The 22,752-nt window shown below is 36.6% G+C and overlaps 1 protein-coding gene across 3 annotated transcripts in view; it reads left to right on the top strand.

The window, feature by feature from the left end:
• SPAG6 (sperm associated antigen 6) overlaps window positions 1-22,752 on the top strand; it is a 66,875-nt gene that overhangs the window by 12,138 nt on the left and 31,985 nt on the right. For all 3 annotated transcript variants that reach the window (XM_038529827.1, XM_038529828.1, XM_038529826.1), the window contains exons 3-4: window positions 5,834-6,000; window positions 9,536-9,719. In XM_038529827.1, the coding sequence (XP_038385755.1) occupies window positions 5,834-6,000; window positions 9,536-9,719 (351 nt within the window). The remainder of the gene's footprint in view (window positions 1-5,833; window positions 6,001-9,535; window positions 9,720-22,752) is intronic.

Here is a 22,752-nt window from a genome sequence, read left to right as displayed (position 1 = left end):
TCTGTGCCTCTCATGAATAGATAAATAAAATATTAAAAAAAAATAAAATACATGATAGAAAAGGCTCAATCTTTGAGGCCAGGGAACCATAAATATTTCTTCATCATAATGGAAGGTGCTGATTAATGAGTCCTATACATTAATAGTAATAACATGTTGATGAGAAATATGGGCAACAAAGGGAATGGATTCCTTTTGCACATTCACTTACCAGGCACTTACTGGTATATATTTTACCCCAACTCATCTGCCTAGCACTTTAAAAATTTTAACTCATTTTAATTCTCACAACAACTTTATGAGGCACTCCTAGAATTTGTCACCATTTTACACATGAGGGAACTGTGATGCAGAGATGATTAGTTAATGTTGTTGAGGTCCCACAGCTGACATGTGGCAGAGCCTGGAGTCAAAGGCAGCCAATCTCCCTCTAAATACATGCTTTAATGATCTCAGTCTGTTGTCTCTCCACACAAGCAGTTGCATAACAAGCAGGGCAAGAGATTCCTTCTATTTCTAAATTTTTTTATTTTTTATTTTTTATTTATTTATGATAGTCACAGAGAGAGAGAGAGAGAGAGAGAGAGAGAGAGGCAGAGACACAGGCAGAGGGAGAAGCAGGCTCCATGCACCGGGAGCCCGACGTGGGATTCGATCCCGGGTCTCCAGGATCGCGCCCTGGGCCAAAGGCAGGCGCCAAACCGCTGCGCCACCCAGGGATCCCTCCTTCTATTTCTAAAGCATGAAGTCCCTCTATATTCTTATTGGACCCCAAACAGAATGTCCCAGTCAGATGGTAACATTGACAGGCAAAGGTAAATCCTTGACTACATATTGATTTATTGTATGCAGAGATGACTTCTTTCAAAACTTCATAAATGAAGGGATCCCTGGGTGGCTCAGTGGTTTGGCGTCTGCCTTTGGCCCAGGCCCGATCCTGGAGTCCCGGGATCGAGTTCCGCATCGGGCTCCCCGCATGGAGCCTGCTTCTCCCTCCTCCTGTGTTTCTGCCTCTCTCTCTCGGTGTCTATCATGAATAAATAAATAAATCTTAAAAAAATAAAAGCTTCATAAATGAGCTATAGTAATAGTTTCATGGTAAACGGTCATATAGAAAGACACTTTAAAAAAGTATATTGTTGGAATTGAAATTTTTAATGCCTTGTAAGTTATATATAAATCTTCAACATATTTTATGTTTATGATAATTTTGAGTATAAAACTGGAAAGTAAAAAATATACTTGATAGAAATCACTTTTAAGTCTAAAACATAAGGACATCAAAGGAGTTGTGATTATTTTGAGGGTATTTTATAATCTCCTCCATTAGATTATTTGTTTCTTGAGGGAAGGAGCTGCCTTTGCTCAGGTGTTTAATCCTATTGTTTGCCAGTTGGTGAATCCTAATCTATTTTTTGAGTGAATGACTAGGGGCAGCAGGATCAGCAAAGTTATTTTTGTTGTTGTTTTTGTATAACTGGATTGAATGTAGGTATTAGAATCTATATCTCTGGCACTGAAACAAGAAAAATAGATAAGAAACTCCAAGCTATAAAGTTGGGAGGAGAGAGATTGTGAAGATTTATCTAGAAGTTTCAGAAACACTTTCACATCATTTGATCAGTTTTTATAAAAGAAACATGGATATTAGGGTATAATATGTGAATCATTATTTTTAATATTAGAACCTGTGGGATCCTTCAGTAGAAACCTCACTGAGGTCATTAGCTGTCACTAGAGACCTTGCTTATCAGATATTGTAGCCACTATTCAAAGTGCTGTAATTTACGGACTCTAAATTTTCATGCATTCATTCACTAAGGATCAATCACCATGGATTCCTAATGGACAGGCAGGTAAGGAAAATTTTCTTTTTATGTCATATATGCTTCTTTTCTCCTTTACCTTTCCCTTCCTCCCTCTCATACTGCCTTCCTTCCTTCCCTGGTTCCTCTTGTATCATTATCTGTATTTTTAGGACAGACATAATTAGAATAACAAGGTCTCCATACCTAATCTGTGTAAAAGATAAAAACATGTCTCTGGGGACTGATAATTATGAATCACTAAGAGATATTTCAAGGACTAGAAATTTGGTAATAAATAGAAATAAGGTAATAAAGATTACCTTACTCAAAGAAAGATATATTTTTTAAAATATTTATTTATTTATTTTAGAGACAGAGAGTGAGCTTGAGCAGGGGGAGTGGCAGAGAGAGAGAGAGAGAGAGAGAGAGAGAAAGAAGCAGGTTCCTCACTGAGCTTGAAGCCTGACACGGGGCTCCATCTCACAACCCTGAGATAATGATCTGAGCCAAAATCAAGAGTTAGAGGCTTAGCTGTCTGATTCACCCAGGCCTCCCCAAACAAACATATTTTAAACTGAAACTTTAGCTTTTACTTTTATAGGTTCAAAGATTTTAAATTTTTCAAAAGTCTTATTGTGTTACTGTCTGAACTAGGGAATGTGGAAAAGAATGATAGAGCAGGGACGCCTGGGTGGCTAAGTGGCTGAGCCATCTGCCTTTGGCTCAGGTCTTGATCCCAGGGTCCTTCCGGCTCCTTGTGGGGAGCCTGCTTCTCCCTCTGCCTATGTGTCTCTGCCTCTCTCTATGTGTCTCTCATGAATAAATAAATAAAAATATTTTTTACAAAAAAGAATGATAGAGCAGAGGCATCTGCATAGAGGCCTAAATTTGATATTAAATACAGGGATAGAAGGAAAGGAATGGTGTGTCATTTTGTTTATCTTATTTTTCCTGGGCCAGATGTAGTAGAAAAATGGAGGAGAGGGCAGCCCCGGTGGCTTAGCAGTTTAGCGCCACCTTCAGCCCACTGCCTGATCCTGGAGACCCAGGATTGAGTTCCATGTTGGGTTCCCTGCATGGAACCTGCTTCTCCCTCTGCCTGTGTCTCTGCCTCTCTCTCTCTCTGTCTCTAATAAATAAATAAAATATTTTTTTTTTAAAAATAAAAATGGAGGAGAAAATATATAAAGCAAAAAATTCCTTTGATTATGTGGACAGGTGAAATACATATAGGGAGGTAAAATATTTTACTGCTAAAACTACAAACTGAAAATTTACAAAATTGGGAGACTTATGATATTATTAGCTAAATACCATAACTAATAATAAACACTTAAAACTAAGTTAAACATTATAGGCCCAGATAGATGAATTTATTCTTCAACTTCTTAATGTAAAAGTTCAAAGTTTTTGAGATTTAATTCAAAATAACCAGGATTAATAACCTAATATAGGCTGATTTTCCAATTATATTTCTTTTTATTTTTTTAAAGATTTTATTTATTTATTCATGAGAAACACACAGAGAAAGAGAGAGAGAGAGAGGGAGGCAGAGACACAGGAAGAGGGAGAAGCAGGCTCCATGCAGGGAACTGGACATGGGACTCGATCCTGGGTCTCCAGGATCACGCCCTGGGCCAAAGGCAGCACTAAACCACTGAGCCACCCGGGCTGCCCTCCAATTATATTTCAAAAGGCAATAAGCCACTGGCTTTATATATATCAAATGGGGGTGCGGGGGAGGAAATACCAGAATTATCAGGAAAAAATAACATGAAATGTAATTATTGACTTATTTTATGTTAAAATCATGCATCTTTGTTATGAAAAATCAAGTTATATTCAACAACAACCAAAACCAACCCAATTTAAAAATGGGCAGAGGACTTGAATAGACATTTCAACAAAGAACATGTAAAATGGCCAATATAAGCAAAAAACATAAAAAGGCATTCACTGACATGAGTGCTAGGGAAATGAAAATCAAAACCGCAGGAGTTACCACTTCACACCTGCTAGAGTGCTGTTATTAAAAAACAAAAAACAAAAAGTAAAACGTATTGGTAAGGATGTGGAGAAATTTGAACCTTTGTACTTTGCCGGTAGGAATGTAAAATGGCACAGCAGTTCCTAGATAGTAATGATGATTACACTAATTTGTACACTAAAAAATGGTTTAAAATGGTAATTTTTATGTTATGTGTATTTTGCTACAGTTAAAAAGCCAAAAAAAAAAAAAAGATTAATGAAGCAACTAAGGAGAAGACCAAAAAATTATTTTAAATTCAACTTTCTAGAAAGAACTCATGTTAATATTTGGTTATCATTCTGTACTTTGACCTTTTTATTGTGAGGTATTTCAGAAATTATCACTATAAAAACTATAGATAGTCATATTAGCAACACTTATGAGCACAGACACACTGATTTGTTGAATGTGAGCTGTGATCTAGGCGTGAGTAGAAGTGCCTGCAAAGTTAACCAGCCTGAGTGCGATTCAAACTTGCAACTGTGATCTCATACAAGATGACCTCACCAAGCCACCCCTGCCATAAAAATGAGCACTAAGTGAAACTGGAAACTGTGAAAAGCCCCGGGTCACATCGTTACATGTATCTGTGATAAGCATCATTATTCTCTGCTTATGTTATTTGGTAGTAGTGTTTATCTTAATTTGGTCTAATCCTAAGTGTTACTATAAATGTTTTGTTTTTATTCTATTTCAAATGTTTCTGGATATAACATTATAAAAGAATATTGATAATATTTGCTTTTCTAGATCACTGTGGTATGTTTTTAAAGAAAAGATGTAATAACATCTAGTTGAATAGCCTGCTGCAAATTAAGTAAAGTTTAGAAGGTCAAAGGGCATTTTGTTCCAGTTTGAACTCTGTCATTACCTTTCTTGTAACCTTAAGACTAAAACAGCATCATTAAAGCCCAAATAGCAGTTGACTATTTTGGGTATTTTATAGTAAGTCAAAGGTAAGATAAAAAATTAGAATAGCCAATCAAATGTCCAAAATGTAATCATTTTTTATCTCCTTATCCCTACCTCCTCAACTTTCAATATGTATTATATGTTTAGCAATCATTAATGAAGAATGTCTGAATTTCTGTTTTCCACCATTTATTAGTTTTGTAATGACTTCTTCACCTTTCTCACCTTTCTTTACCTTTCTCACTTCTTCACCATTCCATTTCCTTACCTGTAAAATGGACGTAATAGGGCCAACTTCATAAGTTTGTTATGACAGTTCAGTGAACTAATATGGAAAATGGAAAACAAGTCCTTTTTTTTTTTTTTTGGAAAACAAGTCCTTAAAACAACGTGTGCATGATAATAAAGTGCCAGATAAATACAAGCTATCTTTTACTATTGTTGCTGTGATGATGATATACCTACTATGTATTCAACTCTAGAGTCAGTATTATGAGAGCTAGTAATACAAAACACTTATCTCAAAGAATTTGTTTCTTTGAAATAGTGTCAGAAATCTGAATTTGCATCCCTTCATCAATGTGAGGCCCTAGCCAGTTGAAATCATAGAAAAGACCGAACAGCTGGAATTAGAGAAAAAAACAAAAGAAAACAAGACAGATGGAAGTCTCCATAGAAGTCTAAGCCCTGAAAGATAGGATTTGCAAAGGCTGGGGAAAACCTACCCCGATCCCCCCTCTACCCTCTACCATGTGGTAGGTAGGCATTAAACTACATACTCCATAATCTTTCTTTGCGCTCCTCATGACAGCCTGGTTAGGTCACATAGCTACTATTTGCCAAATCAGGGATTTAAACTTTTAACCTAACTCCAAAGCCTTTCTTGTTTTCATGCTATGCCCCTGCTTGGATAATTACAGGTTATATTATTCCAGTTAGATGCTTCTAAATATATCATTAGTTTTTAGTATATAATTTTTTTGTTTTTACTGATTTTTTATGGTTAATTTTATCTACATATATGCTGAATTTTATATTTGCTTTCTCATTTAATTTTGCTGACATATGTTTGTTCATAACTCAGGTGTAATGTCTTTGCTGAGGCCTCTTCTTCTGGATGTGGTCCCGACGATTCAACAGACTGCTGCATTGGCTCTTGGGAGACTGGCTAATTATAATAATGACTTAGCAGAAGCAGTGGTGAAGGGTGACATTCTTCCCCAGCTTGTTTATTCATTGGCAGAACAGAATGTAAGATTAAAAAAAATGTTTTGTATCTTTTTTGTCTTATATTTTTAAAAATCTGCTAGTTTGGGTACAGTGGCATGCTTGTAGGCATTAGAATTTTAGGATATTAATACAACCTTTAATTCTTTGAACTGCATATAATGTTACCTTTAGGGTATTTTATCTTGGGAGTGATGGGCACATTTTTTCCATTACTGTTAATATAAGAAAACAGATTACACAGTTTTTAATGGGATTATATATAAAGCAGTACTTCTGTGAATGAGAGTCTTAAACCTGTAGGATCAGCTTTAGAGAGCTGTAGGAGCCTTAGCTAAATAAAAAGTTGTTTTCAGCAATCCTTATATGCAGGTGAAATCTGGTTAGTGGAAACTGTGAGACAGCTTGGAAGCAAGGGGAAGAGAAGCATACAAAAGGAAGGAGAATACCTGTAATGGAAGGTTTGGTAAAGTATTTTATACCAAGTATGTAAGCATGTCGGTTCTTTCAAGAGTCATCTAAGGGTGCCCCGATTTTTTTCCCTTTCTACACGGCTCTATTCTATGTTTCTGTACAGCACCACCTAACAATAGTTAAGGACCTTCCTACAGATAGGGTCTTGGTCTGTTTATTCCATTCTATTAGTTTACCATAACCTAAGGATGTATGTTTCTTTTTTGGGGCTATATATTTCTTGATATATTTTAAGATTAAATTCCTATTTATGTAACCAAATGACAACTATCCAATTTAAAAATGGGCTTAAGACTTGAGTAGACAGCTATATACATATAAAGGAGATATATACATGGCCAACAAAGATGAAAAGATGTTTAACAGCATAAGTCATTAGGAAATACAAATCAGAATCACAGCAAAAGATCACTTTACCTACTAGGATGGCCACGACACACACACACACACACACACACACACACACACACACACAAGAAAGAAAAAGAAAAGAAAACTATAACAAGTGTTAGTGAAGATTTGGAGAAATTGGAGCTCTCCTACATTGCTGATATGAGTGTAAAATGGTGCAGCTGCTATACAAGACAGTCTGGCAGTCAAGTTAAACATAATTACCACATGACCCAGCAATTCTGCTAGTTAGATTTCCAAAAAAATTGAAAACAGGTGTTCAAACAAAACTTGTACACAAATGTTTATAGCAGCATTATTCACTATAACAAAAGAATGATTGGATAAAATGTTGGACATCCATATAATGGAATATTATCAGTTGTAAAAAGGGATGAAGTGCTGACACATGCTACAACATGGATAAATCTTGAAAACATTATGCTAAGAGAAAGAAGCCAGACATAAAAGGCTATATATTGTATGATTCCATTTATAGAAAATTTCCAGAATATGCAAATCCATAGAGACAGAAGGAGATTAGAGGTTGCCAAGGTCTGGGAGGAGAGGGGAATGAGGAGTGATTCCTGAACATGTATGCAGTTTCTTGTTGAGCCAGTGAAAATATTCTAGAACTAGACGGTGATGTTTGTACAACACTGTGAATGTGCTAAATGCCACTGAGTTGTACACTTTAAAAATGGTTAAGATAGTAAACATTTTGTGTATTTTATCAGAATAAAAATATAAATCCTAATTGTTTAAAATTTTGCTTATTTTTATAAATTGGAGAGTCATTTACTGACTGTCTTATCTCTACCAGTGGTCTCAGAAATTTTATTTTTCTTGCAGGTGTTCCTTCTATCATCAAATACTATTAGACTTTGTTCTTCCTGGACTCTTAGCTCTTTCTTTCGAGGGCAGAGTCTGTGTTTTGGTATCCCATGAAGAAGGTTCTCAATAGATCTAAATGCGAATGAATGTCCATGAGCTGTAGAGACAAAAAAAAAAATGCTAGGACAGAAGTAAGGAGAAAGTGAGAATGTGAAGCAGTATTTCTAGGCTTCTGTCTCCTTCATCTACCAGTCCTTTAATTCATTTCTCACAGGATTTAATCTCTTCTTTATGAGGTACAAAGTCCCTGGCATGGCTTTTTTTTTTTTTTTTTTTCTTAAGGCAATTCTTTTGGTGAGGAATGGGAGAGAAGAGAGTGGAATTTGGAGAAGCGGAAATTAAGAGAAAGGGGAAATGGGATCAGAAGGTGTGAATTATAGGCACTGTAGTTAACAGTGACTATCGATGCCCAGTAATTGTGAATTTGAAAATTCTGCCATATAAAAAGTCACATTAGCTTAAGGTGATGACAGGAAATTTATCACCATTATTTTTCCATGATTATAAGAAAATAATAGCTATTTTAAAACTCTAAGTTTTATAGTAAGTAGATATTTGTTACTGTCTTTAATCTTTATAACAAATATTTTAATATCTATATGTTGACATTTAAGAACCTAAAGAAATATATCAAATCAAAATATTATTATTGTATATTTCTTATATCATCAACATATACCAATTTTTTATATTTAATATGTTAAAATACACTTGATATATTTTCTTTCCTATAATTTTTGTTGTATTTTAATCTTTTAGCTAAAGTAAAATAGTATGCTTTCAAAATGGGTGCTGTAGTCACCTAGTCACTTTTATTTATTTTATTTTATTTTATTTTTTTCTACCTAGTCACTTTTAATTGTCACTGTAAAGAAATAAAAACTTGGAATCTAAAATAGAGGATTAATCGGGTTCTATTAATAAAAAAAAGAGATTATTACTATGTGATTATGCTAACCATAAAACAACAGTGAGTGTTACAGCCAAACACTTCCTCTACATTTAATTTTTTTAGTTATATGAAGAAAAACATGTTAGTATTGTGTTTCAGGTTTTTTATTTCTCAATCTGATAAAATTTTATATAGAAAATATTATAAATATGAAGCATTACTTAAAATTCACCTTACAAATAGAAGTCATTTGTATTTATCGTTTTTAAAAAAGCATTTCTAAGAGGGGATAAGTAACACATCCCCTTGTTTGACTAGTTTATTTACCAGGAAGGGTTTTAAAATATATCATGAGTGTTTTGCCTTTACATTTATCCAATAATTGGTAGTGTATCTCGAAACATGGTTGTTATTTCAGGATAACTTGGGACACCCAAAAGATTAGTTGAGGTCATGAAAGGCCTACCATGCTTAGAGACTGAGGCCAAGTAAAGGAAATGAATTTGTCAGTGGACAGTTTTGTTGCACATGCTAACAATCTAAGAGTTCCCATGGGTCAAACAAATACTTTTCAATGTGATGCAGATACAGAAGATCTCATTATTTTCTGAATTGGTAGGAAATACAATGTTTATATTTTATTTTATTTTACACAATTTCCAAATGAATGTTTCAGAACAAAACATTTGAAGTGTAACTTAAGACTTAACATTATTTCAGTTTAGTTACTGAACAAAAGCAATAGGAGAACATCAAAAGATTTTGCAGGATGTTTTTCATCTTTTGTATTGAAAAGCTGTTGAGCTTTATTTATACTAATGTCATTTTCATGTTGGTTTTGGTCTATTTTAACCTTTGGTTTTATGAGTGCTTAATTCACTTTGAGTTTTATCTATTTTATCATTGTAGCGTTTTTACAAAAAAGCAGCTGCTTTTGTGTTACGAGCAGTTGGTAAACATTCTCCTCAACTAGCTCAGGCAATAGTTGATTGTGGAGCACTGGATACGCTGGTGATATGCTTGGAAGATTTTGACCCTGGAGTCAAGGAGGCTGCAGCTTGGGCACTTGGATATATTGCAAGACATAATGCAGGTAATGGAGCATATCTGAAAACAGGATTATTAAAATTTAGATTTATTAGGTAAATCTGGTTTTGCTTAGTGAGCTATAGATGCAGTTCTAATGATGTTTCCATACATTATGGGAGATAAGTTTTGAATGATGGCCAAATTGTTTGGATCACAAATTCACAAAAACCTACACATTTCAGTCTTGGGAGAAGATATTTGCAAATGACATATCCAAAATCTATAGAGAACTTATCAAACTCAACACCTGAAAAACAAATAATCCAGTTAAGAAATGGGCAGAAGACATCCAGATGGCTAACAGACACACGAAAAAATGCTCAACATCACTCATCATCAGGGAAATACAAATCAAAACCACGATAAGATACCACCTCATACCTGTCAGAATGGCTAAAATTAACAACACAGGAAACAACAGATGTTGGTGAGGATGTGGAGAAGGGGGAACCCTCTTGCGTTGTTGGTGGGAATACAAACTAGTGCAGCCACTCTGGAAAACAGTATGGAGGTTCCTCAAAAAGTTAAAAATAGAGCTGCCCTATGATCCAGCAATTGCACAACGAGGTACTTACCCAAAGGCTACAAAAATACTGATTTGAAGGGGCGCATGCACACTGATGTTTATAGCAGCATTATCAATAACAGCCAAATAATGGAAAGAGCCCAAATATCTGTCAACTGATGAATGGATGAAGAAGATGTGGTAAATTGCTGGAGGGGAGATGGGTGGGGGGAAGGGGTAATTGGGTGATGGACATTAAGGAGGGCATTTAATGTAATGAGAACTGGATGTTATGTGCAACTGATGAATCACTAAATTCTACCTCTGAAACTAATAATACACTATATGTTAACTAACTTGAATTTAAATAAAATCTTTAAATAAATAAATAAAATACAAATCTATTAACATATATATAGATATAGATACATAATGGAATATTACTCAGCCATCAAAGAGAATGAAGAATGATGAAATTTTGTCATTTGCAAAGACATGGGTAGAGCTAGAAAGTATTATGCTAAGTGAAATAAGTCAGTCAGAGAAAGACAAACACCTTTGATTTCACTCATATGCAGAATTTAAGAAACAAAACAGATAAACGGAAGGGAAAAAAAGAGAGCAGGAAGCAAACCATTAGAGATTCTTCACTATAGAGAAAAAACAGAGGGTGGCTGGGGAGGAGCTGGGAAAGGAGATGGGCTAAATGGGGGGTGGGTATTAAGGAGGGCACGTATTGTGATGAGCACTGTGTGTCATACGTAAGTGAAGAATCACTAACTTCTACTCCTGAAACCAACATTACACTGTATGTTAACTAGCTAGAATATAAATAAAAATTTGAAAAGAAGAAAACCCTACGCATTTCAGTCATTATCTTAGTTGGCAGAAAAGAAATTTGAAGATGGAAAGAGAAAGGGAGTGGGGAATGAGGAGAGTGAGATATTGATGGATTCTCAAAGACCTTGGTAAATTGGTTCAGTGAAAAAATTTTAGTTTGTCACTCTTCGGGGGATATTGGGTCTTTATTCTCTCTCATGATAGGGGTGTTCTAAACCAGGCAGGAGACATATTACTTGAATGAATAGTGTTGAAGAGAAATGGACATGATAATTTCTAGAATATATTTGTATTGAGCCCATATTGGCAAGAAGAAGGGGAAGGATGAGTACCTTCTTTTATGAACTCACAGCTCAATGAAGTCATCAAGAAGGACATGGACCTCTTGTGTGAAGTTTGTGCTGACACACCTGATTGGTAAAGAATATAGAGGGAACAAAATTTCCCCCACCACTTTACAGAAGTTGTTAAACAATATGAACAGATAATACAAGAAAATACAGTTTCATTTTTTTATTTTTTATATTTTAAAGATTTTATTTATTCATTCATTCATGAGAGACACACACAGAGAGAGAGGGGGGCAGAGACACAGGCAGATGGAGAAGCAGGCTCCATGCAGGGAGCCCAATGTGGGACCCGATCCCAGGTCTCCAGGATCACACCCTGGGCTGAAGGCGGCGCTAAACTGCTGAGCCACCCGGGCTGCCCCAAAAATACAGTTTTAAAACAAACATGTAAAAATGATCAACTTCACTAGTAATCGAAGGGCTGCATATTAAAACATCAGTGCAAATGTCTTTTTCCATTTAATATTATTTAGAGGAAAAAAGAGAAAAGCAGAAATGTAGCCAAATGGCTGAGAACACAGTGGCGTTAGGATCTGAGTTTGAGTCCAAGTTGTATCACTTAGTTTCTGTATGACCTTGAACATGGCTTTTAAACTTCCTGAACCTCACTTAACTTCCTCATCGGCAAAAGATGGCACCTGAAAGTAGGTGTTTCAGAGATTTACTGTGAGCACAATGAGATAATATATGCAAAGCACTTAGACCAGTAGGCACATGGTAAATATTCAATAAATATAAGATATTAGTAATAATACTGAAGGTTGGAGAAGACATGATGTTTATACCCATTGGTGAAGGCATACAAATTATATAAACTTGTAGAAAGCAGCTCGGCAAAACTAAGTCGTGAAAGAGTTCATGGCTACTCTAAAAAGTCTGCTTTGGGAATTCATCCTAAAGAAAGCATTCCATAGAATGAAAAAGTTATATTCATGCAAATGTTATCATAGTATTATTTATAATATCAAAAACCCTCAAATATTGGGCAGGAATTTAGCAATTAAATTGTGGTAGTTTTTACTTAATGGAATTTCACTTGGCAAATTAAAAAGTTAATTATGAATCCTACATGGTAACATGGAAATGTGATTGTAATGTAAAAAAGAGATAAAATTACATATTGCAATTATAATAATATAAAAATAAGTTTTTTATGTGGACATAATTTTTTTTTAAACTTTCCTCTTTTTTTTTTTTTTTTAAGATTTATTTATTCATGAGAGACAGAGAGAGAGAGAGGCAGAGACACAAGGGAGAGGGAGAAGCAGGCTCCATGCAGGAAGCCTGATGCAAGGCAAGATCCCGGGTCTCTAGGATCACACCCTGGGCTGGAGGCAGCACTAAACTGCTGAGCCACCTGGGCTGCCCGTGGACATAAATTTCAAAGAAATACACGTTTGTGTTACTAGGGTGATAGAATTAAGGATATATTTGTTTTCCATATTTTTAAGTGTGTGTGTATGTATAAAACAGTAGGTACCACTTAGTACTTACTGTGTGCCTGGCTCTGTGCAGTATGCTTCAGATACATTATGTCATTTTGATTACTGTTACTCCATAGGGTGGGTATTACCCTGTTAAACAGAGGAAGAAAATGTAACTTAGAGAGGGTGACTCAAAGTTGCCTAAATGGTGGAACCTGAATTTGAGTCTAAATATGTCTGACTTCAAAGCCCATGTTAACCACAGACCATAACAGCTTCACTCAATATATCTTAAAAGAGTGAAGAAGGAATTAAAAATGGAAATATGAAGAGGTTCTCCCATGGTTATGTTTAATTTGGTTCTTAAAATGGCAACACTATTAGAGACAAAAAGGGAAGAAAATGATGCAAAAATAAGTGGAGAAAGAAAGCTATTGTCATGCCTAGAACGATTCTGAATCAGTATACTAAAATGATTTTCTGGGGCACCTGGGGGGCTCAGTCAGTTAAGCATCTGGCTCTTGGTTTCAACTCAGGTCATGATCTCAGGGTTGTGGGATTGAGCCTTACATCTGGCTCCCCACTGATCAGAGAGTCTGCTTCTCTCTCCCTCTCCCTCTTCTCCCCCCCACCCCTGCTCACTTACTCTCTCTTTCTCTCAAATAAATAAAATAAAATCTTAAAAAAGTATAGTTCTTTAATATCTGGATTTTGGTTTTCCAAATAGGGTCACCTAGGACTATTCTTTAATATATGTTGATTGAGGAAACTAAGGTAGTTTTTTTGTTTTTAAGATTTATTTGAAAGACAGTTGGGGCAGGGAAGGGGCAGAGGGAGAGAGAGAGAACCTTGAGCAGACTACCCACTGAGCATGGAGCCCAACATGACACGAGACTTGCTCCCATGACCCAGAATCCTGGACCTGAGCCAAAATCAGGAGTTGGATGCTTAAACAACTGATCTGCCCAGGCACTCCTAAGGCAGTGTTTTAAATCAGAAGCTGGTTACCATGAGAAACTGGTTATCATATTTAGTTTTGGGTTTTGCTGTTGTTGTTGCATGTGGTCAGAGGACTTTATGGCAAATAGATTGTAATATGAATATTTCAAAAGGCGGTGCAAAGGAGCTTTGAGAGACTGCCGTACAGATACATTGTCAGGCAGGTGCCTATAGATAACCTTTCTCTATCTCCCTTTTGTTGAGTCTGAGGCTAAATGATTATAGTTCATAAATAGAATCTGTCTTAGGGATTCCATTCCAATTTCTTGCTATAATCTGGCTCCCACATGGAATTCCCACTGTAATTTCAATATTTCACAGTAGTTAGGGATCTGGGACCCAGAAGCTCCCAGAAGAGATTACTGCATAGATTTCTCAGAAGGAAAGGGAATTGTTACCCAGTAGGCAATAAAAGAAGTCATCACTCACATCCTGAATTAGTGAAAATAGAGGGTTTACCTCTAAATAACCTGGTTTCTTTTTCAATGATTTCCTAAAAATAGAATAAGATTAATCGGAGGACACTCAGTGTTTTCTTCTTAGTATTAGGAGAATATTTCATAGACAGTTCAGGAAATAGAAACCTTAAGTGGAGATGCAAAAGAGATAAAGTGTACCTGTAAGGGCAATAGAAGGAAAACGTTTTGTGTCTCAGAAACAAAAATAAAGTAAGCATGCAATTAGAAGAGAAAAATCAATAGGCACCATCTGACTTGTTCTTACTTGAAAGATACAACTTCTAAAAGTTATTTCTATGAGTAGATTTTAAAGCGTTTTAGATAATCAAAGGGAACTGGAGACAAACAACCCGAAATGGTGTGGGGTTTTTTTATTTTTTAACTCTGTGTGAATCGTAACATTAAATTTCTGTGGTTGAATCACCAGTTATTGAATATACTTGACATATAGACCTCTTACTAGGAAGATAAATAAACTATTTCTTTGTTTTCTCCTGCTTTTTAAATAAAAGCTGAGATAAATCCTTAGATTGGTTCTTTCTTCTTCCTTCTCTCTGGATTCTCCCAGTCTGCAGCATTATTCTATTAACATATTTAACTCATCCATATTGACTTCTCACTGTATCTGAGGATTAGTCTTGCTTTTGGAGATAATAGAAGGATGAGGCGAGGAGCCTGCGTGGACTAAAAGTGTGAGGGGCGAGGAAGAATGAACCATGGGTCTCTGCAGGTGCAGGGCTTCCACCTGGAGGGGCCCAGAGGAGTGTGTCGCCCTCTCCAGGCCTTGCTCCCCTGCTCCCCACTGGCAGCCTCTCTCTGGCTTCCTTACTGTGGTAGCACAGCAGCTTCCCAGAGGAGCTGCTTCCAGTGACCTTGAATCAAGGGTGTGGGAGCAGGGAGGGTAGCACTTGGGACTAAGGTGAGAGCAATAGCCTAGCTGAAAACATGAGGAAGGAGGAACCATACTAAGGTTTTGTAGGTATGATTTTCCACATTTCCACTTAAAAATAAGTTTTAAGTGTTTATTCTGGAAGTTTTAGCTAAATATGCCATCTCTTTATATACTTTTGCTGTCTCAGAGTAAACTTTGTTCTCAAGCCCAGCAAAAGGAATATAGTACATTTGGTTAGGTGTCCTAAAACATTTTAATCATTGCTATAATTGTCATATTATATAGATGAGGAAACTGAAGTAGAGAGGGGAAGGATTTATTCTGGCCCGGCAGCAATTTATGATGGAACTGTCTGGCAATTACTCAGAATCTTTCAGAGATTCTTCCTTTTTATACTGTGAGTATGTAAAGTGTTTGAGAGCTCATCATTCTTCATTTTAAGCTCCTCATTGTATCTAAAAGTCTTGCCAGATACCTCTGTTTTTAATCCCTCATGGCTGGTTTCCACATGTGTGACTATCCTTTCTCCTATAGACTTGATTGATGTCCACAGGACTAAATCAAATGAGAGATTTCCATCCCAGCTCAGTGGCAGTTAGGAGATAAGACTGCCAGAATGAGCAGTGCTGGCAGGAACTGGCTGGTTTGGATACTATAGAAACATTTAGTAGATTATATTCTATTTGCCTAATAGATAATATAAAGAAGGGATCCAGATCAAGCTGGCCAGCCTGTTTCTTTTCTATCTTTATGTAGAATGATGACATGATAAATAGAGAAAATAATTTTAAAATTCAGAGTTTTGCAAATATTCTTCTCATACCACCCATCTATCAATACCAATAGGCTAAACCCATGTGGAACAGCCTTAGGAAGCAGTAATTAATTTTTGAAAAATCCACATATTCATGACAAATATCTGAGATAAACAGGGACTTTGTACTGTGTGGATGAGGGGGTGAAGGGGACTATAGCCTGGTAATTAAAAATTATTTTAAAAGTCCTACAGATGACTGTCTTTACTGATGCCTGTAGATAATGATGTTGATTTCTGTACTGTCTTTTTCTTTGTACAACTTGTTTTATCTTGGAGGGGTCAAGGAACACATGAGCATCTGATGTATATGAGATTGTATGTATTACCTGTTATACCTATTTTGATCCTAACATTGATTTCCACAAATACCTTTTCTACGTATTTAAGTGTTGGTGAAAAAAAGATAAAGTGCAAATAAATGTCTTATCCATGTTCTTTTGTCATGGAGGCCAAATATGTTAAAGTAACACTTTAATTATAACTTTACTTCAGTAGTTACCTCCTTTGATAGTCATTTTTAGGATTAGTTTGTGTGCTAGCTAGAAGAAAAATATGTTGTGAATGCTTCTGTATTTTCATTTATTGTGATTTTTAAAGTTATAAACTCTTGTTTGCTAAAATCTTCTGAGATTTTTTTCATGCACCTTTTTTTAGAATTTAGAATATGAAACAATAACATAATTCTGTAATCTCAGATTCCTAAGTCCTTGAGGCCTGTAACTTTATATATGAGGCTAGCAAACAATTTATTGCCATCATCATCATTGTAATCATCAAAAAGTATCTGAGGCACTTATGTGTATGTTACCATGTCTTCAAAGTAAAATAAGTTGGCTAATACCTTACCTCCAGGACTTTATAATGTAAGGTAGAAAAATTGATAGAGATGAGTATAAAAGTCATCCAGACAGCTGGGCACATTAGACAGAAATGTGCTGTCCTAAGAGTACATATAAAATACTGGGTGATTCTAAGTTGGACCAAGTAAAGGGTGAATGACAAGTCAAGCTTTTTGTGCCATTGCAGAAAGGGCAATAATCTTTATATTATTCTTAAGAACCTCGTTACATCAGATAACCACTGGACAGACTTTGGGCATAGAAATAAAAACAAGTGACATTGATAGTACAGTTATAGGAGAAAGGAAAGTCCTACCCATCAAAATATTTCCTCTACTTGATGTCATCTAATATTCTTTTAGTCTGAGGCTTTGTTTTCTGTTTGGAAATATCTGCACAAGAAATGTCACTAAATTGTGTACTGAGTAGGTAAAGACAAGGGTATTTGTAACCTATTAGTTTAGAAATAAATCAAGTTTGAACAGTACATCATAACATATTTTTGGAGTTTGAACAAAAGCATTTTCAAACTTGATTTATTTTCCAGTCACTAGCATATAAAACTGTCCAACACCCTTTAGATATTGAGGGGAAAAAACTTTTTTATTTATATTTGTAATTTTCAAAGTTCATTAGTCATCGTGTATTTGAAGTTTGAAAGTACTGCAATTAAGCATTTAATAAACATCTGCAAGAGAATTACTTCTTGAAAGCTTAGGACTTTGTTAGCATAGAATTATACTTTGAGGGGAGACTGGGTGGCAAAGTCAGCTGAGCCTCAGAATCTTGGTTTCAGCTCAGGTTGGGAGGGGTGGTGAGATCAGCCCCACAACAGGCCCCCAGCTCAGTAAGAAGTCTGCTTGAGATTCTCTTTCTGCCCCTCCCCCTCACCTAAAACAAAAAGAATTGTATTTTGAAATAAGTCACGTTCATCATCTTATCCTACCATAAATTTTAAAATCCACTGTCTACAGGGAAAATACTGTATAATTACCATGTTATCTGGCTGATTTTGCAGTTAACTTTTAGGGCCTACTCTGCTCTCATCTGTGGCTATAGATGAATGAACCAGCTTGCTAGAAAAATGTAGTGTAAATTAATTGCATTAGAGTATTTTGCTCAAGATAGGACCTCTGGCCTTGAAAAAGTGTTAACTGCAGTTATTTAACTATTTGTGTGATTATTCTATTAGAAGCCATTTCTCTATATCTCCTTTGATTTTAAACTATAGTTTTACCAATATGGTACTGCACTAGTCACACGTTACTGTCACGTACTTGAATGGTGGGTAGGGCATCTAAGGAACTAAATTTCTGTCTACCTCTAACATAAATTTAAAAATCGATAACCAATTACTGGTAAGTTTTTAGGTATGATCGAAGCAACATAGGCATGTGAATCTACTTTTTCAGCTGTAAATTTTTTGAAATCTAAATACAGATCGAGTTTTTCCAATGAAAATTTAGAAGCCAAATTGAGATGCAGCAAAGTGCAAAATATCCACTAAATTCTAAGACTTGATGTGGAAAAAAAAGTGAAATATCTCATTAAAAATTTTGAATGTTGCTTGTATATTTAAATTATAATATTTTGGACATGTGTTAAAGAATGTATTTTATTAAAATTAATTTCACCTATTTCTCTGTTTTTAAAAGATTTTACTCATTTATTTGACAGAGGGAGGGAGAGGGAGAGAGAGAGCCCAAGCAGGGGAAGTAGTAGAGGGAGAGGGAGAACAGGTTCCCCATTACGCAGGGAGTCTGATGTGGGGCTCAATTCCAGAATCTTGAGATCATGACCTGAACTGAAGGAGGGCACTTAACAGACTGAGCCACCCAGGTGCCCCTAATTTCACCTATTTCTTTTTGCTTTTTAAATGTGGCTACTAGAAAATTTTATTTTATTATTTTTTTAATGCTGGATTCCTTTCTTGAATTATCTAGCTTTCTAAAGTTTTTTCTTAATTAAGATTTTTTTACTTATTTATTTGAGAGAGAGTGAGAGAGACCATGAGTGGGGGGAAAGGGCAGAAGGGGAGAGAAAGAAGCAGATTCCCCACTAAACAGGGAAACAACCTATCAGTAAGCTCCATCCCAGGACCCCAAGATCATGACCTGACCCAGAGGCAGTGCTTAACTGATTGAGCCACCCTGGCACCCCACTACTAGAATATTTTTAATTATATATGTGACTCACATTCCTATTGGACAGTACTAACTTAGAATTAGCACCCTATGCTTTGTGTTTATTTGTTAAAAGGCAATATACTGGTAACGCTGTGGTCTTAAAAAGTCATATACATAATATTCATGTTTTTTTAATCAGTGAAACTAAACTGTAGTATACAGTAAATTAAGGAATTCAGAACTAAAAATACCATTTGGGGAGAAGTAAGTGATGATTCAACTTCAAGTAATCTCTTACTCAATGTAAGGACTAAAATATACTTTATAAGATAAGTGGCCAGACTGCCAAACTCACACATGGTGAGACATGATGGTGGAGACATTTACTTATAAAATAAACAATTTTGCAGTACCTATTAGGTTGCTGTATATTAGGTTGACCTACATGAAGTTACCTATATTCAATTGGTTCTGATTGAACAAAAACAGAAGTTTATGTGGTTTAATCTGAAAATATCAAGAACCTCAGGAATGCCTGGGTGACTCAGTGGTTGAGCATCTGCCTTAGACTCAGGTCGTGATCCCAAGGTTATGGGATCGAGTTCTGCCTCAGGCTTCTCATAGGGAGCCTACTTCTCCCTCTGCCTATGTCTCTGCCTCTCTCTGTGTGTCTCCCATGAATAAACAAAAAAATATATTTTTTAAAAAAACCTCAAAAAATGTCAACACTCTTCCCCTTAGTAATTGTAGCTCTGGGCCGCTATCAGAAGTAAACACACACGTGCATGTATGTTTGTGTAACCTGTGGAGTTCTAGATGTATGTATGTATGACCAGTGGTAGCCAGCCTCCAAGATGCCCCACAGAGGTCCTGTGTCCTGGTATTCACACTCTTGTATAGGCCCCTCCCACATCATACTAGGATCAGTCTGTGTGGCCACTAGAATATGGCAGAAACGATGGTAGGTTACCTCTGAGAATAGGTGACCAGCTGTCAGAGAGGTCTCTGTCCCAGAGTCTTTCTCCCTTTCTGTCTCTCATCACTTATTCTGGGGAAAGCCAGCCTCTATGACAATGGGGACAGTCAGACAAGCTAGGGAAAGGCCCACATGGTGAGAAGCAGAGGTCCCTCAACAACCAGCAAGAAACTGGAGCTTCCCAACAACTACACTCAGCTGAGTGAGCCTGGAAGCAGATTGTCCCCACGTTGTGCCCTCAAATGACTACAGCCATTTGTGTGACACCAACTTCATGAATAACTTGGAGCCACAACCACCCAGCTGGGCTGCTGCTGGATTCCTGACCCACAGAAAATGTGAGATAATAGATGATGATGTTTGAAGCTGCTGAGTTTGGGTCATTTGTTACACAGCAATAAATAACATACATAATCTTTAATGCACAAAGAGGTTCACTCTGCTGTACTTTATAATGGCCCAAACTCAAACCACGATTTAGAACAAGAGAATGTTCTAAAGCAGGGAAATGGTTAAGTAAATTATGGCATGTATTTACTCACGGGGGTATTATGCAATTATTAAAAATATCAGGCAGGATCTATCCTTAGGAATAGACGCGGGCAGTGGAAGCCCATGGGTAGCTTCTAGGAACAACTCAGAGGGAGTCACACCAAGAATGTTGGACCAGGGGCCACCTTTATCAAAGCATGGAGCAAACTTTCTAACCATCCAGTGTTTCGTTTCCCTTTTCTGTTTCCTCTGTGTGTGTGCTTGTAGAGAACACCAGCTACCCTTGCCTGTCCAGCCTCTTCAGCAGCCAGAGTGACTTGAAGGCAGGGACTTAGCACTGGGCTAGAGCAAAGAAAGCGTGCCAGGGATGTCACAATCATAAAATGCACCCTTTCCACTTCAGTTTACTTTTTTTGAAGTGCGAAGCAAAACTGTAAGCAGAGTGAAGGTACAACCGGGGCCTCAGCATTATAGACTTATCCAGCAATTGGAAACAAATGAAAACATTTCTAGATACAAAAAGTATATTTTGTAAAAGATCTGATTCCCAGGAATTTAGTATCCGTTTTCTTGTGGATGGAGCATTATAAACTCTCTCTGTAGCTTTTGCCTCCTATTTGGCTTAGTCTTAGCTGTGAAGTTGTTAATAAGTCAAAAACTAAAGATTGCCAAAATTTGGGGGTTTTAAAAATTGCTCTAAATCTTATGTTACTTATTGACTTCCAAGGCCATGCCCAAGTCTTTCTCATTTCCCACATTTTCTTTCTCTTGCCTCCACTTCTTGTTCTCACCGTATTTTGAAGCTGCTTTTTATATTTGAGCCTGTGTGCAGTCCATCCCAGCTGATTGTAATTTCTTACTACAGCACCATTAACTCCAGATCAATGGCTTACTTGACTCACTTGACTTTTTAAAAGAACCAGAATTATTTAACCTTCAAAGCATATGTATGTACGTTAACCCTTAATCTCTCAAACACTCCACCCATGTGTATGAGTTAGACTGATGGCTCTGAGGATTGGAAAGACATGGTGTGGAAATAATGTAGGAAAAATGGCATCTGTGAGGTGGAGGAGATAAATAAAAAATCATATATTAGACTCTTTCATAATTATATGAAAATTCTCTCTCCACCCTTTTCTCACCCTGCAACTGGAGAGGTCTATCTCTCAGCTCAGAATTATAGATATCATGAGCCTTGTTACCTACAGAAGGATGTTGCCTCTCTTAGATGTGTTGGTGAAGAATAAAGCCAGCCTCCATGATGGCCCCTCAACCCCCAATGATGCCCACCTCCTCCTACTCACATCCTTGTGTAGCCTCCTCCCACATTTCACTGGTGCAATATAGCAGAAATGATGGTATGTGACTTCTGAGGTTAGATTATGAAAGACTGCAGGCTTTGTCTTGGGTTCTCTCTTTTGGATCACTCACTCTGGGAAAGGCCTCATTATAAGCCACCTATGGAAAGGCCCCAGAAATGGGGAGGACCTAATGAAGTCTTCTTCAACACCCAACATATAAGGAGTGTGCTTAAAAGCAGATCTTCTAGACCCAGTCAAGTGCCCCACCAGTGAAAGGCCCCACCCTGAGACACCCAGCTAAGGTGCTTCCAGATTCCTGAACTACAGAAACCATGACATAGTGTTTCCTGTTTCAAGCAGCTAAATTGGTGTGATTTGTTACATAGTAGTAGATAACTAAGCAGTAGATTAGCTGGGTTAGACCAAAACCAGGACAAATTTCTTCCACTTTGGAAATGCCATTCCTAAACTCATACTGGAGTATGGTCAGTATATAACCAGCTTTGGCAATTGCCAACACCATATTTGCTTTTGCTATAGTTTTACCAAATCATGAAAAATTTGGTTGAATGGGGTGACTGATTATTCCAATACAAGATTATCATAAGTGTGTAGCCAAATTTTAAATGTATTTTTAACCTACTTTATTTCAAAAAGGTTTTGAAGTGATAGTGATACATTTTACGGCCAGATGCAAAAACCATCCTATCTTGTGGATAAACAGGGCCACCTGAGTGCAGAGAAATGATGATTCATGACTTTCTTTTAGCTTTTTTTTTTTTTTTAAGATTTTATTTATTTATTCATGAGAGACACAGAGAGAGGCAGAGACATAGGCAGAGGGAGAAGCAGGCTCCCTATGAGAAGCCTGAGGTGGAACTTGATCCCATAACCTTAGGATCATGACCTGAGCCAAGGCAGGTGCTCAACCACTGAGCCACCCAGGTGCCCCTTTTTTAATATAACTTTTTATAGGGCTTAGAAACAGTGAGTTAAATGTGGTGTTTGAAAAAAT

This window comes from Canis lupus, chromosome 2 (genome assembly GCF_011100685.1).
Source record: "Canis lupus familiaris isolate Mischka breed German Shepherd chromosome 2, alternate assembly UU_Cfam_GSD_1.0, whole genome shotgun sequence".
NCBI lineage: Eukaryota > Metazoa > Chordata > Mammalia > Carnivora > Canidae > Canis > Canis lupus.
The sequence above is the reverse complement of the archived record's forward strand: the minus strand, read 5'-3'. Positions and strand labels throughout refer to the sequence as shown.